Source organism: Piliocolobus tephrosceles, chromosome 21, assembly GCF_002776525.5.
Source record: "Piliocolobus tephrosceles isolate RC106 chromosome 21, ASM277652v3, whole genome shotgun sequence".
NCBI lineage: Eukaryota > Metazoa > Chordata > Mammalia > Primates > Cercopithecidae > Piliocolobus > Piliocolobus tephrosceles.
In genome coordinates, this window is record NC_045454.1 from 51,996,098 (window position 1) to 52,012,899 (window position 16,802).

At 61.4% G+C, this 16,802-nt stretch overlaps 2 protein-coding genes across 6 annotated transcripts in view; both read right to left on the reverse strand.

Annotated features, from left to right (window-relative positions):
• ARID3A (AT-rich interaction domain 3A) overlaps window positions 1-16,802 on the reverse strand; it is a 67,194-nt gene that overhangs the window by 49,085 nt on the left and 1,307 nt on the right. The window contains exons 1-2 of one of the 4 annotated variants that reach the window (XM_026457300.1): window positions 6,090-6,276; window positions 2,135-2,757 (exon numbers count right to left, since the gene is read on the reverse strand). In XM_026457300.1, coding sequence (XP_026313085.1) covers window positions 2,135-2,502 — 368 coding nt within the window. In that variant the 5' untranslated portion in view covers window positions 2,503-2,757; window positions 6,090-6,276. The other 3 variants (XM_026457301.1, XM_026457302.1, XM_026457303.2) reach the window with 3 other exon arrangements.
• On the reverse strand, window positions 11,195-15,618 carry KISS1R (KISS1 receptor). Of its 2 annotated transcripts, none has more exons than XM_026457304.1 (5): window positions 14,509-15,618; window positions 13,587-13,711; window positions 12,562-12,697; window positions 12,103-12,335; window positions 11,195-11,920 (listed from the first exon to the last, which is right to left on the reverse strand). In XM_026457304.1, the coding sequence occupies exons 1-5, from the start codon at window positions 14,750-14,752 to the stop codon at window positions 11,462-11,464; spliced, it is 1,197 nt and encodes a 398-aa protein (XP_026313089.1). In that variant the 5' UTR covers window positions 14,753-15,618; the 3' UTR covers window positions 11,195-11,461. The 2 variants fall into 2 exon arrangements, with proteins under 2 accessions (XP_026313089.1, XP_026313090.1); XM_026457305.1 differs by having other exon boundaries at window positions 11,209-11,717.

Below are 16,802 nucleotides of genomic sequence, written 5' to 3' on the forward strand. Positions count from 1 at the left end.
TTAGTAGAGACAGGGTTTCACCGTGTTAACCAGGATGGTCTCGATCTGCTGACCTCGTGATCCGCCCATCTTGGCCTCCCAAAGTGCTGGGATTACAGGTTTGAGCCACCGTGCCCAGCCGGTTTTTTTTTTTTTTTTGAGATGGAGTCTCACTCTGTTACCCAAACTGGAGTGCAATGGTGCGATCTCTGCTCATTGCAACCTCTGCCTCCCAGGTTCAAGCGATTCTCCTGCCTCAGCCTCCTGAGTAGCTGGGATTACAGGCGTGAGCCACCGTGCCCGGCCAGTTTTGTTTGTATTTTGAGACAGGGTCTTCTCTGTTGCCCAGGCTGGAGTACAGTGGTGTGATCACAGCTCACTGCAGTCTTGACCTCCCAAGCTCAAGCAATCCTCCCGCCTCGGCCTCTCAAGTAGCTGGGACCACAGATGCATGCCACCACACCTGACTAATCTTTGTACTTTTTGTAGAAATGGGGTCTCTCTATGTTGCCCAGGTTGGTCTTGAACTCCTGGGCTCAAGCAATCCTCCCACCCCGGCCTCCCAAAGTGCTGGGATTACAGGCATGGGCCACCGCGCCCGGCATCTTTACTTGCTCAGGTCCTCCCAGGAAGATGCGGGTTCCTGGAGGCCAGGGTCCCACAGCAAGTGAGCCCTCAACCAGCCCTGGAGGGACCCACACGCTATGCAGGTCCGGCCGGCTGCAGATTTTATCTGCCCCTCACGCTGGATCTGCCGCCGCTGAATCTGCCATCGTCATCGGTGGCTATGTTGCTTTAAGTTAACTAAGATGAAACAAAGGCAGCCAGGCGCGGTGGCTCACGCCTGTAATCCCAGCACTTTGGGAGGCCGAGGCGGGTGGACCATGAGGTCAGGAGATTGAGACCATCCTGGCTAACACAGTGAAACCCCGTCTCTACTAAAAATACAAAAAAAAATTAGCCGGGCATGGTGGTGGGCACCTGTAGTCCCAGCTACTTGGGAGACTGAGGCACGAGAATGGCGTGAACCCGGGAGGCGGAGCTTGCAGTGAGCCGAGACTGCGCCAAGGCACTCCAGCCTGGGCGACAGAGCGAGACTCCGTCTCAAAAAAAAGATGAAACAAAGTTAAAAACCCAGACCTCAGTTGCCCTGACAACATTTCCAGTGTTTAGCGGCCACTCCTGTGCTAGAGATTAGAAATGGAGAACATTTTTATCATCATCCTGAAAGGCTGACTGCCCAGCACACAGTACAGGGTCGATAAACACTTGCTCAGGGGAACAGGGTCCACAGGACACTCACTTACTCCCTTTACTAAAAAACACAGAAGTTAGAGACCAGACTGGCCAACATGGCAAAACCCCGTCTCTACTAAAAATACAAAAATTGGCCGGGTATGGTGGTGTGCGCCTGTGATCCCAGCTACTTGGGAGGCAGAGGTTGCAGTGAGCAGAGATCATGCCGTTGCATTCCAGCCTGGGCGAAAAGAGCAAGACTCTCTCTTTAAAAAAAAAAAAAAAAAAAAAAAAAAACCACCACATTCTCAGCTCACTGCAATCTGCGCCTCCTGGGTTCAAGCGATTCTCCTGCCTCAGCCTCCTGAGTAGCTGGATTACAGGCGCCTGCCACCATGCCCAGCTAATCTTTGTATTTTTAGTAGAGATGAGGTTTCGCCATGTTGACTGGGCTGGTCTTCAGCTCCTGACCTCAGGTGATCTACCCGCCTCAGCTTCCCAAAGTGTTGGGATTACGGGCGTGAGTCACAGCACCCAGCTAAAAAAACCTTTTTTTTTTTTTGAGACAGGGTCTGTCTCTGTCGCCCAGGCTGGAGTACACTGGAGCAATCACAACTCACTGCAGCCTCAACTTCCTGTTCTCAAGGGATCCTCCTGCCTCAACCTCCCCAGTAGCTGGGACCAAAGGTACACCACCATGCCTGGCAAATTTTTTGCAGAGATAGGGTCTCGCTATGCTGCCCAGGCTGGTCTCCAAGCCCTGGCCCCAAGTGATCCTCCCACCTCAGCCTCTCAAACTGCTGGAATTACAGGCAGGAGACCCCGTGGCAGGACCCTTACTCCCATTCTGCAGATGACAGAGTGACAGCTCAGAACCAGTAACAGCCCCCGGAAGGCCCTGCCCCAGACCTCAACTCACATGTCCTCGTCGGAGGCCACGTCCTCAAAGTGCTCCTCTCCCGGCCCTTCTCTGCCTCGGCCGGGCGAGCCGGGTGTCCCCTCCTGGGCCGCGTCCTCCTCCTCCGAGCCTGGGGGCCCATCCTCAGAGCCGCCGGGGCTGGCCGGGTGTCCCAGGCCTGCAGCTGCAGCCCGCATGGCGGCCAGCGCAGCCATCTGAGCCCGCTGCATCCGAGCACTCTCGGGCTCTCTGTCCTCGTCGGCAGCAGCCCGGGCCCGGCTGGGGGGTGCAGTGGAGGGATCAGGGGGCAGCTGCTGCCGGGCCTCCAGCTCCTGGCGCGCCCGCTGCTGCCTCTGCAAGAGCGTCTCCATCACGGCCTGCAGCTTCATGGCCCTGCGGCCCGGGCCACCACCACCACCACCACGGGCGCTAGGGGTGGGCAGCGGGGGCGGCCCCTGCGGGGAGGGGGCCCGGCCGCACTGCAGCGTGGGGGCCGCGGGGGAGCCGGGGCAGTGCAGGGTGGCAGGGGGCGGGGGCGGGGGCCGCCGGTCTCAGGCTGAAGGCTGACAGGGCATGCCTCTTCCTCACGCTGGACTCCAGGGGACAGAGGCTGGCGTCCGGCTCATTCACGCATCTGCAGAAACCTGAGGGGGGAAAAAAGGGACAGTCAGAGCAGACCTGAGCTCCTCAGGCCCCCTCCTTCCCCATGAAGGCCCTGGGGATCAGCTCTCATGTCCATCTCATGCAGGATGCAGACCTGGAGGCCTTCCTGGAGGCAGAGGCGCAGGCTCTTCGCATACACCCTACTGAGGGCCTGGGTAGCAAGGTCGCTCAGCTCTGGGCCACAGAGAAACACACTGTGGCCAGACTGTCTGCCCCAGGAGATCTTGGATTATTGCTTCACAAGCAGGGTGGGGGAATGGGCGTTCCTGGCCTGTGATTGGCCAGTGGGCTCCGGGCCCCAGTCAGGTGGGTTCTAAGTTCCAGTTGCTGTCTGAATCCCTGTTGGAGCGGCCCAGCCCGGACTCCAGGTATCCAGGTATCCTCCCATCTCAGGCCAACAGAGATGGTGGCTGGCCGAGATTGACTGCTTGTTGTATACGGGCCCTGGGCTAACTCAACAGCTAACTCAACACCAACGCCCAAGCCCCAACCTCGCTGGGCCTCAGTTTCCCCACTTGCAAAACGGCGTGGATAACAGTACTCCCCCCATGGCACTCAAGGAGGGATGAATCGAGTTCAGGAGGTTAAGGTGGGCACCAACAGGTGTCAGGGAAGGGGGCACCAGGGTGGTCCCATTTCACGGTTGAAGACAACTGAGGCTCAGGGACCCTTCACTTGGACACATGGGGCTGGGGTTTGAACCCAGGTCTAGGTGACCACAGAGCCTCCCACGTAGACCTCACAGTCTCCTCAGGGCAACAGGGGTCTGGAGTTGCCCAGTCCTCTGGGACTCTGAGTGGGCTGGATGTCTAGGACGGCAACACACTCACTCCAGCCTAAAGTCCCTTCCACCCAGGGCCAGTCCTAATGGCCTGGGCGAGGAACAGAGACTTCCCGGGGGCTGGGTCCCACCCCAGCCACCCCCAGCCCAGGCCACACCTCCACCCGCCCAGGCCGCCAATAAAACAGGCCGGGCAGAACCCAACAGGCCTGGAGTGACACCCCAGAGGGAAGGCACATCATGGGGACAGCGGAGGGGGCAAAGCTCCACCCTCCAGAGAGGCAGCTGGGCCCAGGAGGCCGCCCCCAACCCTTACCCTGGCAAAGGAGCCCCCAAGACTCATAAACAGCTCCTGGGCAGACAAGGCCTGGAGAGGCGAGGAGGCAGCGGCTCCGGGGACTCAGATGCCTCCTGTGACCTGACCCCACCCAGGTCAGTGTGACACAGCAGACCCCCTCAAGCCTCCCCAGTCACGGGAGGGGAGAGCCGTGCAGCCCCCTCTGCCCCAGACACCCGTTACCCAGACCCCTGAGTCTTTCGGCCCCACGGGTGAAACGCAGTTGGGGGCAGGTGGGTGGCCCCTGGGAGAAAGCAGGGAGGGCACGTTCCAAAATAGCCTCTCTTCCATCTGTTGTGGGGACAGAGGTCCCAGGTCACAAAGACCTCAGGGCCATAGTGCTGGGGAGTGACCAGGAGAGCTTGGTGGTCCAGAGGCCACCAGGGCGGCACCCAGCCCCCCACCCCCTGGCCTGCGGTCACCCCCCACCCACCCAACCCAAGAAAGTGCTGAGGGGGCATTTCTGACTCAGGGTCTGGTCGGGTCTGTCGCCCTTCCCCCACCTGTGACAACTTCAAGACAAGCCCCCCCCCACGGAAGAGCTCCAAGCAAAGCCCCCCCTCTTTGGGGGCACAGAAGGAAGAGGCCAAAGGAAACCACTCCCCCCACCAGCCCGCTCCGAGCCCTGCTGGGTTTAATGACCCTTCCGGGTCGCCCGATGGGGGAGGGGAGCAGGACAGATCTCCACGTTGGGGCCGGTGGAGGGGGCAGGTGGGGATCCCAGATCCCCCCTAGGCCAGGGCTGGGTGCCCCCCCATCGCCGCCATTAACCCTAAACTGGCAACGCCCACCCCCTTCAGACCCCTCCCCCCCAAGAGCCCTTTGTCCTCGACCCCCACCCCCATTTTATGACAGCCCCAAGGGAGAGGCTGGGACAGGGCACTGGGTGGTCGTTGGACCTGGCAGGGGTGGGGGGCGGAGGGATCTTGAGCCACACCCTCCTCCCCCCAGGCCTCCGGAGAGAGGTCACCCGCTCGGCCCGGGCCTTGCAAAACATGGTTATTTAAAGAGTTGTGCAAGGCCCTGGGCCCGCGGGTGGCGAAAGGGGCCCCTCACTCCACGAAGGGAAGAGGAGGGGGAGGGGCGGGGCAGAAAGCTGGGGAGGGGGCTAAGAAACTCCTGGGGTGGGGGGGCCTGGAGGAAGTGAGAAAAAACTCATGAAGGAGAAGAAACAAGAACACAGAAACCCTGGTCCGGATTTCAAAGGCTTCTTGGAAAGCGGCCGATTTGCATGGGGGGGGAACCCCTCCAGCCCGAGCGCCTAAAAACGGAAGATAATTGAACCCGCCGCCTGGGGTCGGCGCTGAACGTTGGAGTTGACAAACGCGCGCTCCCAGCGCTTCCTGCGCCGGCTTTTGTGTCTGGGGGGCCCTGAAACGGATCGGGGGGCTCTTCCTGGGTATCCCCGCCAGGGAACCGGGCGCCCGGGCCCAACCCACCCCGGCGCGCGGGGGCCGCGGTGTCTCCCCCGGGGGCCCCTCTCTGCGCTAGGGCGGACACTTTATAAATAAACCAGCCCGGCTGGGGAGGCTCGCCGGGAACTACCCTCCCTCCTCTCTGGGCTGCCGAATAAACCCCTGATTTAGGGGAGAAAAAGTAAAACTGAAATAAAATATCTGGGTGCAGCCCCCCGCGGGCGAGCAGAGGCCATTTGCTTCCACTGGGGAAGGGGGGGCGCGCACTCGCGACCCCCGATCGCCCCTCAGCGATTGATCCAATGGGAAGTGAAGTCTCCAAGCGGGGCGCAGAGAAAACTCCCCGAACCCCAAACCGCCAGGGCCGCCTTCCCAGCCCGGGACCCCCACCAATATCTCCGCCCAACTTTGGGGACCCCCTTCTTTGGCTTCCAGGACGCACTGCGCCCACCCCGGCACCGGAACCCGCGCTGGGAACGGCCAGCGCGCCCCTCAGCCTTACCGCGCAGGGCGGCTCGTTGGGGGGCGCGCGCCCCGCGCCTGGGGTCGGCCTGCCCGGGCCCGCCTGGCCTCCAAGCCGCCGGTGCGCGCCCCTGGCTCCCGGCCCCCGACCCACGGGGCTGTGCCGCGCGCCGACTCACCGAGCCGCCAGCCGCGTCCGCGTCTACACCCCTCCGCCCGATTGGTAAGAGGCGCCCCGCGCGCGGCCGGCCCCCGCCCCGCCCCTCCCCCACCCCCAGACAAATCACCAGGGGACGAGTCGCTCTCGGATGCAAATACCTGGCCGGTGATTCAGCGCCGCGGCCGGGCGCGGGAGGGGCTCGCCAGGGCTCCCCACTTCTCCCCGGACGCCCCCTCGCCCCCTGCGCGCGGTCGGACGACGCGCAACCAGCCCGGGGGCGCTGGGGAGCCGGGCAGAGTGGACGGAAATTTTCAGGTCGCGGCCCCTTTAAAGGATAATAAATAATAAACGGGAAGGGGAACAGCGCCGCGGGAGGCCCCGCCCCCGGCCTAGGGATGGTGGGCAAAGTGCGCGACGCGGCCCCAAGCGCAGAGAGTGCGGGGGCACGGGCTGGGGCGGGAGCGCCTCGGGGTAGGAAGAGGGGACTGATGGGCTCCACCTGGGCGGGCTGGGGGCGCATCCGAGCCGGATCCGGGACCAAGATTCTTCCCTTCGTACGGAGCACCTAGGCTGGGCCTCCTGGGCTCGGAGTTTCACCTTTGCCCCTTAGATGGAGCGACCCTGCTAGAGTGACTTCACTCTCCGGAGCCGCGGTTTCCAAGTCTGTGAAATGGGCTTGAAAGACCCGGTGCAGACCTGGGCGGGCGGCGTCGGAGGGAGGGACCCAGGGCCCCGCCGGCACCCCTCTGGGGAGGGACAGGCTGTAGGCGGGGGCTCGGCGCGGGCGTGGGGAGGTGCGCGCGGGGACTCGGAGCCCCTTCGTGAAACCAGGACGACCCTGCCTGGCCCGGCTGTCACCAGCGTCGGGAGCTTGGCTGCCCCTGGTGAAGGTGGTGATGACTTCCACAGTCTGAGCGTTCGCTTGCCCAACCACGTGCCCCGCGCCGCCCTCCAGGGAGGTCCCTGCACGTCCCCAGCCCTCACGCCTCTCTGTAGTGGGCAACCTTCTTGTCCCCACTACGCAGAGCAGGAAACTGAGGCACCGAGCCAGGTGCAAGGAAGCCGGTCGGGAGGGGGGCGCGTGCTCTGCCAGAGAGCTGTGTGCGCGGGAAGAGATCCCAGGGGGCTAAGCTTAGAGGCCCAGGCTCCAGCCCGGACGTGAGCCCCGGGGGGAGACTGGAGGGCGGGCAGGGGCCACCAGGGGGGCCCTAACCTGTGGAGGGTCTCTGGCGGGCTCGGGTCCCCGGTCCTGACCTGTTGGAGGCGGGGTTGTAGGCATCTCCTCCCCTTCCCCTAAACTAGCACACCGCATTGCCACTTTTCTCTCGGTCCTTCCCCCTAGTTGCACCTCCTCCCTTGACAAAACTGCAACCGGGGGCGGCGCGGTGGCTCACGCCTGTAATCCTAACACTTTAGGAGGCGGAGGTGGGCAGATCACAAGAGGTCAGGAGTTCGAGACCAGCCTGGCCAACAAGGTGAAACCCCATCTGTACCAAAAATACAGAAATCAGCCGGGCGTGGTGGCGGGCGCCTGTAGTCCCAGCTACTTGGGAGGCTGAGGCAGGAGAGTCGCTTGAACCCGGGAGGTGGAAGTTGAAGTGAGCCGAGATCGCGCCACTGCACTCCAGCCTGGGTGACAGAGCGAGACTCCGTCTCTAAACAAAAAAAAAATACTGCAGGTAGGAGAGCTGCCCCGGACTCCGAGGCCTGAATCCAGACTTCCAGCCCCAGGACCGCGTGTAGCCTAATGGTAGCAGGTGTCTGAGAGTCTTCCACTATAAGGCTATTAAACACCCAAACCCAGCTGTCACCCCTATCTCCGATGGAGAGGCCCGAGACACCTGCCCCAGGTGGGGGGTGCTTTGGAGAGACCTCCCTGCGGCGGGATAAAGGGGTGGGGGAGTAAACCCTTCTAGGGCCAGGATCCAGCTCAGGTCTGAAGGTGCAGAAAGTCCCTCCCACCTAAGATGGAGCACCTGGAGGCCAGTGGACCTGAAAGGCACCTGGAGGGCAGGTGCATGAGCCTGTCTGTGCCTCAGTTTACCACTCTGTAAAATGGACCAATGTTAATTCAACCTTTCACCATCCTGTTCTGGATTAGGCTGCCCTTTGTTCAAAGGGAAGGGCACGGGGTGGAGGCATAATTACCCCCAGGGCAGGAAGGGTAGAGCCCCTACCCGTTTCCCAGGAGGAAGCTGTGATCCGGGTAGCTGGCCGCAGCTTCCCCGAAAGGGGCCGCGTGCAGGGCGGCGAGGGGATGCAGGATGGCAGCTGCCTGCAGTGAGGGGCTCCTATTTTTAGCCCAGAGAGGGAGCCGGGAATGTCTACACAGACTAGCTGGCTCCACCATATTCCAGATGCCCCCATGCCCTGTGGGGGTAGGCAGCAGTGTGGATTTAGATCAGTGCAGACCTCTCCCAGTCTCTTTCTCAAGCTGTGCCTTGGGCACAGAAGCCCCAGCTTTACATATTTCCTAACCAGACCATCTACCTGAGGCACAGCAGCCCCAGCTCTGAAGGTTTCCTAGCCAGAGCATCTCCTGAGGGGTTCTGGGGCTTTGGGAACCTCCCCCATACAAAAACAGCCTGATCCTCCCCTAACCCCTGCTGGTCACTGTACCGGTTCTCTGGTTCTCTACTTTGTGCTCAGGTGGGGGACATCCTCCTAAAACCCCCAGATCTCGCCCTCACAGCTCTGCAGATTAAAAAGCCCAAACTAGGGCCGGGTGCAACGGCTCATGCCTGCAATCCCAGCACTTTGGGAGGCTGAGGCAGGTGGATCATTTGAGGTCAGGAGTTCGAGACCAGCCTGGCCAACATGGTGAAACCCTGTCTCTATTAAAAATACAAAGAAGTTAGCCGGATGTGATGGCAGGCGTCTATAATCCCCAGCTATTCGGGAGGCTGAGGCAGGAGAATCCCTTGTACCTGGGAGGCGGAGGTTGCCATGAGCCAAGATCGCGCCACTGCACTCCAGTGTGGGAGACAGAAGGACACTCTATCTCAAAAAAGAAGAACAAAAGAGCTCAGCGCAGTGGCTCACGCCTATGATCCCAGATTTTGGGAGGCCTAGGCGGGAGGATGGCCTAAGGCTAGGAGTTCAACATGAGCGTGGGCAACATGGACCCTCTCTCCACAAAAATTGTATAAAATAAAAAAATTAAGGCTGAGCACCGTGGCTCAAGACCGTAATCCTAGCACTTTGGGAAGCTGAGGAAGGAAGATCGCTTGAGCCCAGGTGTTTGAGACCAGCCTGGGCAACATAACAAGACCCAATCTCTACAAAAAATACAAAAATTAGCCAAGTCTGGTGGCACACACCTGTCGTCCCAGCTACTCCTGAGGCAGAGGCAACAGGATTGCTTGAGCCCAGGAGGTCGAGGCTGCAGTGAGCCATGACAGGCCACTGTACTCTAGTCTGGGCCACAGAGCAAGACTGTCTCAAAAAATAAAATACGATGGCTCACGCCTGTAATCCCAGCACTGTGGGAGGGTGAGGCGGGCGGATCACGAGGTCAGGAGATCGACACCATCCTGGCCAACACGGTGAAACCCTGTCTCTAGTAAAAATACAAAAAAATTAGCCGGGCGCCGTGGCGGGCGCCTGTAGTCCCAGCTACTCGGGAGGCTGAGGCAGGAGAATGGCGTGAACCCGGGAGGCGGAGCTTGCAGTGAGCTGAGATCGCGCCACTGCACTCCAGCCTGGGCGACAGAGTGAGACTCCGTCTTAAAAAAAAAAAAAAAAAAATCATATATAATGAATCCAGCCTGTTATACCTATCTTTATCCTGACGCAGATATAAAATATCATTTTTACCCCTCTTCCAGGACATAAAGCAGAGTAAAATATCTTTTTTTCTTTGACGGTGAATATTGTAGAATAAATTACCATTTTTAATATTTTTTTCATAGAATGGACCCTCAAAAGCAAAGTGCCTAAGACCGGGATAATTAATAATGTGCCTCTCATTGCCCCACTTCACAGCGGAGACACTTCCAACCGGGGGTCCAGGTTGAGACCCGAATGAGCGACACCCGCCCCTGAGCGCCGGGGACCCCGGGACATCCAAGAAACTTTAGAATTCTAGAGGCGAGAAAAGAAGGCGCGAAACCTCTGCGGGCCGCGCGTGCCACCTGCCGGGCACCTGCGGGACTGCGGCCTGGGGAGGGGGGCCTTAGGGGCGGGGCCAGTGCCGGCGGCCGCAAGGTGGCGCCGTCTCACCTGAAAATGAGTTACTTGGCCGGGCGAGGTGGCTCACGCCTGCAATCCCAGCACTTTGGGAGACCGAGGCGGGCGGATCTCGAGGTCAGGAGATCGAGACCATCCTGGCCAACACGGTGAAATCCGGTTTCTACTGGAAATACAAAAAATTAGCCGGGCGTTCCTGCTACTCGGGAGGCTGAGGCAGGAGAATGGCCTGAACCCGGGATGCAGAGCTTGCAGTGAGCTGAGATCGTGCCCCTGCACTCCAGCAGTGATCTGCCGGCCTCAGCCTCCTAAAGTGCTGGGATTATAGGCATAAGCCACCGCGCCCGGCCTTTTCTTTCTTTTCTTTTTTTTTTTTTTGTGAGACGGAGTCTCGCTCTGTCGCCCAGGCTGGAGGGCAGTGGCCGGATCTCAGCTCACTGCAAGCTCCGCCTCCCGGGTTTACGCCATTCTCCTGCCTCAGCCTCCCGAGTAGCTGGGACTACAGGCGCCCGCCACCTCGCCCGGCTAGTTTTTTGTATTTTTTAGTAGAGACGGGGTTTCACCGGGTTAGCCAGGATGGTCTCGATCTCCTGACCTCGTGATCCGCCCGTCTCGGCCTCCCAAAGTGCTGGGATTACAGGCTTGAGCCACCGCGCCCGGCCCGCATTTTCTTCATCCGCTCCTTGATTGATGGGCATTTGCGCTATCTATTTTCACATTTTAGTATCTCTAAGAGTGGGATGAGGCCGCGGGCGCGGTGGCTCACATCTGTCATCCCAGCACTTTCGGAGGCAGAGGCATGGGGATCACTTAAGGTTAGGAATTGGAGACCAGCCTGGTCAACATGGAGAAATCCCGTCTCTGCCAAAAATACAAAAATTAGCCGGGTGTGGTGGCGGGCGCCTATAGTCCCAGCTACTGGGGAGGCTGAGGCGGGAGAATCGCTTGAACCCGGGAGGCGGAGGTTGCAGTGAGCTGAGATCGCGCCACTGCACTCCAGCCTGGGCTACAGAATGAGACCGTGTCTCAAAAAGAAAAAAAAAAGTGGAATGAATCGTGCACAGTGAGAGTCAACTACGAAACAATGAGAAAACGTCCGACACTTTCTGGAATGATCCAGAAAGTCCTGTGTTGACACACGTTTAATTTCAGAAAACACAGAAATTGTAATTTCAAAATCAATAGCAAACATCACAACAAAACTGCACCGAACGTCACAAGAGACCAAAACATTTGCACGGTTGATCTCAGACAGTAAGAAAAATATTAATAACAGAAGAATAGCCGCTGTTCCAGTAGTCCCCGCTCCGGAGGGAGCCGCTCAGATTCCCACCGGGTTCGCTCAGAGAGGGGTGGTGTCCTCCCCCAGGACGCACAGCCCGCGCGCGGCCAGCCCACTGCTCCCTGGCTTCTGCGCCCTGGCGGGGGCCGGGTAGGACCCCAGGCGGTGCAGCTCCGCGTGCGTGGCGGTGGCGTCGGAGGGTCCGGGCCGGCGGGGGTGGCGGGTGCGGCGAGGCGCGCAGGGGCAGACGCGGCGGAAGGCCTGTCGGAAGTGCGAGCCCAGGAAGGCGTAGAGCAGCGGGTTCAGCGCGGAGTTGCTGTAGGACATGCAGTGAGCCCAGGTCTTAAGTGCATAGGCGGCGTAGCTGCGCGGGTGCCAGGAGCCCGCGGGGCCCAGCGCCTGCAGCACCAGGAACAGCTGGATGGGGCCCCAGCAGGCGGCGAAGAGCAGGACCACTGCCGCCACCAACCGCGAGACCTTGGCCCGCATGGCGCCCGCGCGCTCGGCCATCACCTGCCCCTGGGGGGGTACCAGGGAGGTGGTCAGAGAAAAGACCGGGACCGGTTGGGCTCAACCCCTCTCACCGCCCCTCCTGGACCCCTTGGGCTGTCCCTGTCCGCGCAGATGCCCCCACCGGCGCCTCCCACCACGGTGCCTCCCCGCCCGCCCAGACTTGCTTTCCTCTCACCCACGCTGCGCACCTGCAGGGCGCTATCCGCGGGCGCGGGGCGCACGGCGACCCGGCCCAGGTGGCGCAGCATGGCCCCATAGCAGGCGCAGGTGGCGAGCAGCGGCAGCAGGTACAGCGCCAGCAGGTTGTACAATGCGAAGGCGCGCTCCAGGGCGCGGCTGGGAAAGGCCTCGCTGCAGTAGGCGCGCGGCCCCGGTGACAGGCGGTGCAGGGCGAGCACCGGCGAAGACACCGCCGCAGAGCCTGCGCCACAAGCCGGGATGAAGACCCCGTTCCGGGTACCAGCGACCCCCCGGGAGGCGTTCTTTGCAAAAGGCCGGGCGCCCAGTCTGCAGCCTCGCTGGCGCTAGGCAGGGAGAGCTATTGCGCCCATTTTCCAGCTGCTGGACCGAGGCGGCAGGTGGCTCTGGGCGCCCAGGGCACTAGGACTAGTCCGCCTTCCCCGGTGAGGCCCCTGAGCTGTACTCACCTACCCAGATGCTGAGGCTGACAGCCAGCGCCAGCCGGGGCGTGCGGCGGTGCAAGGCGCGCAATGGGAACACAGTCACGTACCAGCGGTCCACGCTCATGGCGGTCAGAGTGGCGCACGTGGCCTGCACCGAGACCTGCAGGAGCCGCCAGCCGGGCATGTGGTCACCTGCGCGTTTGGGAGCCTGCCCTGTCCGCCCGCCCTGCCGATCCCCCTACGTGTGCGAACACTCAGGCACATACACGGGATGTGTCCTGGAAGGAGTGTCCAGTGCGGCTTGAGGGGACAGAAGGTGGGAAGACTGGGAGAGGAGGGCAGGAGGATTGGGGAAGTGAAGGAGCCCTTGGGAGGCGGCTGATATCCCGAGTCTGAGACAGGGGGGCTGCGTGGGATGGAGGGACAGGCAGGGCAAGAAGCCTCAGGGCCTCGGTAACTCTTCCTCACCAGTGACCCGGGTCCCCGTCTGTATCCCTCCCCACTTCCCACTCCCCACTCCAGGTCTAGGCTGCACCCCCGCTCAGCCCCATCCCGCAAGCTGGGTCCTCCAGCCCCTGCTTCTCCTATGCGTGGCCTCACGCCCAAGGTCCTCCCCGCTTCCCACGTGCGTTCCCCCTCCCCACATGCGCCCCACCCTGCTGTGGAGCGCATCTCCTCTCCTCATCCCCAAGTGCGCCCCCTCCCCTCCTGCTCCGGAGCGCACCCCCCACCCCCCCCCCCCCTGCGCCCCCCCCCCCGCCCCGGAGCACCCCCCCCCGCCCACCTGCTCCGCCCCCCCGCACCTGCTCGGCACCCCGCACCCCGCCCCGCCATGCGACCCCCCTCCTGCTCCGGTGCGCACCCCCCGTCCCCCCTGCACCGCTCCCCCGCCCTCCTGCACCTGCTCCCCCCTGCACCTGCTCCGCAGCACCCCGCGCACCTACTCGATGTAGTTGACCAACTCTCCCCACCCCGCACCTGCTGGATGTAGTTGATGAATTCTCCCCCCCCGCACCTGCTCCCCCCCGCCCCCCTCGCCCCCCCTGCACCTGCTGGATGTAGTTGACGAACTTGCACATGAAGTCGCCGAGCACCCAGGCAGGCAGCGGGTACAGCAGCGCCGTGAAGGGGACGCAGCACAGGAGGAAGGTCACGTCCGTGGCCGCCAGGTTGGCTGTGGTGGGGACGCGTGGGCGCTGGGCGTGGGCGCCACTGGCCGCGGGAACCGCCCAGCGCTCCTGGCCCTGCCCCCTGGCCCCCACCTTGGTCCGAGTGACCAGCAGGATGGCACAGGGAGGCCCCCCGCAGCGCCCTCAGCCTCCTCAGGCAGAGAAGTTGGGGTGCCTTCTAGTAATTACCCCTTACATCTCAAACATTACTCCTCCAGCTTGGGTTTCCTGGCCATTCCGGCAGAAATCGGTTCTGCTGGGCCCTGTCCGGGCTGGGGGAGCCTGAGCAGCAGGCCCCTGACCCTCTGAGCCTCAGTCTCCACATCTGCAAACTGGAGACAATGGTGCCGGCCCAGCAGCCATCGATTGGGCTCGCAGCTGTTTGGGGTAGGGGACCCCAGGACACAAATGCATAAAGAGGCTCAGAGAGCCACCGGAGCAGGGGTCGCAAACTAAGGCCCGCGGGCCAAGCCAGCCCCTCCCCCAGCCCTTTGTTCAGCCGGACACCGAGCCATTGGCCCGCGCTGCATCGAGGCAAGCCCCGCAAGTGGCCAGGTCGAGGTCTCCATGTGCCACACCCCCCACCCGGGTCCGTCCCGCCCGGGTCCGCCCGCGCTGGAGTTTGCGACCTCTAGCCACAGGTGCAGGAACCACAGGGAAAAGATTTGGGGTGGGGGAGACCCCTGCCGGGGACAGAGCCGGGTCTGCGAGGGCCTCGAAGCGCCGCGAGAGGGCGCCCCAGGCCGCTCGGCCCTCGGAGGCCCCGGGACCGCAGCAGGTGCGGCGCAGCGCCCGCACTCACCGATGTAGAAGTTGGTCACGGTCCGCATCGGCTTGTGGCGGCAGATGACGTAGATGACCAGCGAGTTCCCCACCAGGCCCAGCAGCATCAGCGCCGCAAAGAAGAGCGGCACGAGCCAGGCGTCCACTGCCCGCGGCGCAGGGACCGGGCCGTCCGAGGCGTTGGCGGCGCAGCCCGGGCAGCCCGAGGCGTTGGCCGGCGCCCCCCAGGAGGCATTGGGCCCCGACGTAGCCACGGTGTCCATGGCCGTGCGCCGCTCCTCCTCCCGGCCGCCCTCCTGGATTGCGCCCTGGCACCGCCCCGGGGACCCCTCCGCCCGGCCGCCCGCGGGTTGCGCCTGCGGAACTCAGGAAGGGGCTTGGCTGGAGCCCGCGGCGTCCAGAGGGCAGCTGGGCTGTGCTCCGCGGCTCCTCTGCCGGCGCCGCTGCAGTGGAGCGTTTATAGCCCGTGCCCCCCCTTGTCCTTGCTTTCCCGCCTCTCCGGCAGTCTCTCGCCACTCCCTCCCCTGCCCACACGCCCTCTGTTCACCCAGTGGCAACCCCCCATTCCCTCCTCCCGGTGCAAGGTCGGAGTGAGAGCGCGGGAGGGGGCTGAGGCGGGCGGAGCAGGCAGGGGGTGGGCAGCGTGGAGGCTGCTGTGGACCTGGAAGGACCGACCTTAACCAGCTGATGGTTAGCCCAGACTAGGAGCCCAACCGAGGCGCGAACCATAAGGCCTGTGAATATGGGACGGGCTTTGACCCTCCTAGGGGCTGGGGCTCCAGGTGGATGGGCCCAGGCTGGCGGGGAGGCCAGCCCTCACCGGAGACCCTGAGTGGGGACAGCTTGGGTTGTCTCTCCAGGACCCTGGAGAGCCACCGAAAGTTCAGGGTAGGTGAGGGACATCTTTGATCTGGCAGTTTGAGACTGAATGTGTCCCACATGACTGACAAGGAGTGACTGATACCCCCAGGGACACTAGCAGCGGGAACCAGGTGGAGAGCAGCTTACAAAGGCCACAGCTTTATTATTTATTATTATTATTATTATTATTTTTGAGACGCAGTCTCGCTCTGTCGTCCAGGCTGGAGTGCAGTGGCACGATCTAGGCTCACTGCAAGCTCTGCCTTGCAGGTTCAGGCCATTCTCCTGCCTCAGCCTCCAGAGTAGCTGGGACTACAGGCGTCCACCACCACGCTTGGCTAATTTTTTGTATTTTTAGTAGAGACGGGCTTTCACTGCGTTAGCCAGGATAGTCTCGATCTCCTGACCTCGTGATTCACCCGCCTCGGCCTCCCAAAGTGCTGGGATTACAGGTGTGAGCCACTGCAGCTGGCCTATTGTTATCAATGAGAGGGTGTCCCTCTGTTGCCAGGCTGGCGTGCAGTGGCACACTCTCGGCTCAAAGCAACCTCTGCCTCCCAGCTCAAGTGATTCTCCTGCCTCAACCTCCCAAGTAGCTGGGATTACAGGCGTGCACCACCATGCCCAGCTAATTTTTGTACTTTTAGTAGAGACCCCGTCTCACCATGTTGGCCAGGATGGTCTCGCTCTCTTGACCTCAAATGATTCATCCGCCTTGGCCTCCCAAAGTGCTGGGATTACAGACGTGAGTCACCGAGCCCGGACTATTATTATTATTCTTGAGACAGGGTCTCCCTCTGTCACCCAGGTTGGAGTGCAGTGGTGTGATCACAGCTCACTGCAGACTCCACCTCCCGGGTTGAAGCAATCCTCCCCGCCTCAGCCTCCTAAGTAGATGGGACCGCTTAGGAGTTGCTGACAAGATGATGCATGATGATGAGAGTCATGCATCACTATGTCCAGCTAATATATTATTATTATTATTATTATTATTATTATTATTATTATTATTATTATTATTTGAGACAGAGTTTCGCTCTTTTTGCCCCGGCTGGAGTGCAATGCCATGATCTCAGCTCACTGCAACCTCTACCTCCTGGGTTCTAGCAATTCTCCTGCCTCAGCCTCCCGAGTAGCTGGGATTACAGGCACCTGCCACCATGCCCAGCTAATTTTTTGTATTTTTAGTAGAGACGGGGGTTTCACCATGTTGACCAGGCTGGTCTCGAACTCCTGATCTCAGGTGATCCACCCACCTCGGCCTCCCAGAGTGCTGGGATTACAGGCCTGAGCCACTGCGCCTGGCCTGGCTAATTTATTTTTAAATTTTTTTGTAGAGACGGGATCTCACCAGGTTGCCCAGGCTTGCCTTGAACTCCTGAGCTCAAGCAGTCCTTCTGCCTCAGCCTCCCAAAGTGCTAGGATGACAAGTATGAGCCACCCAGCCCCGTC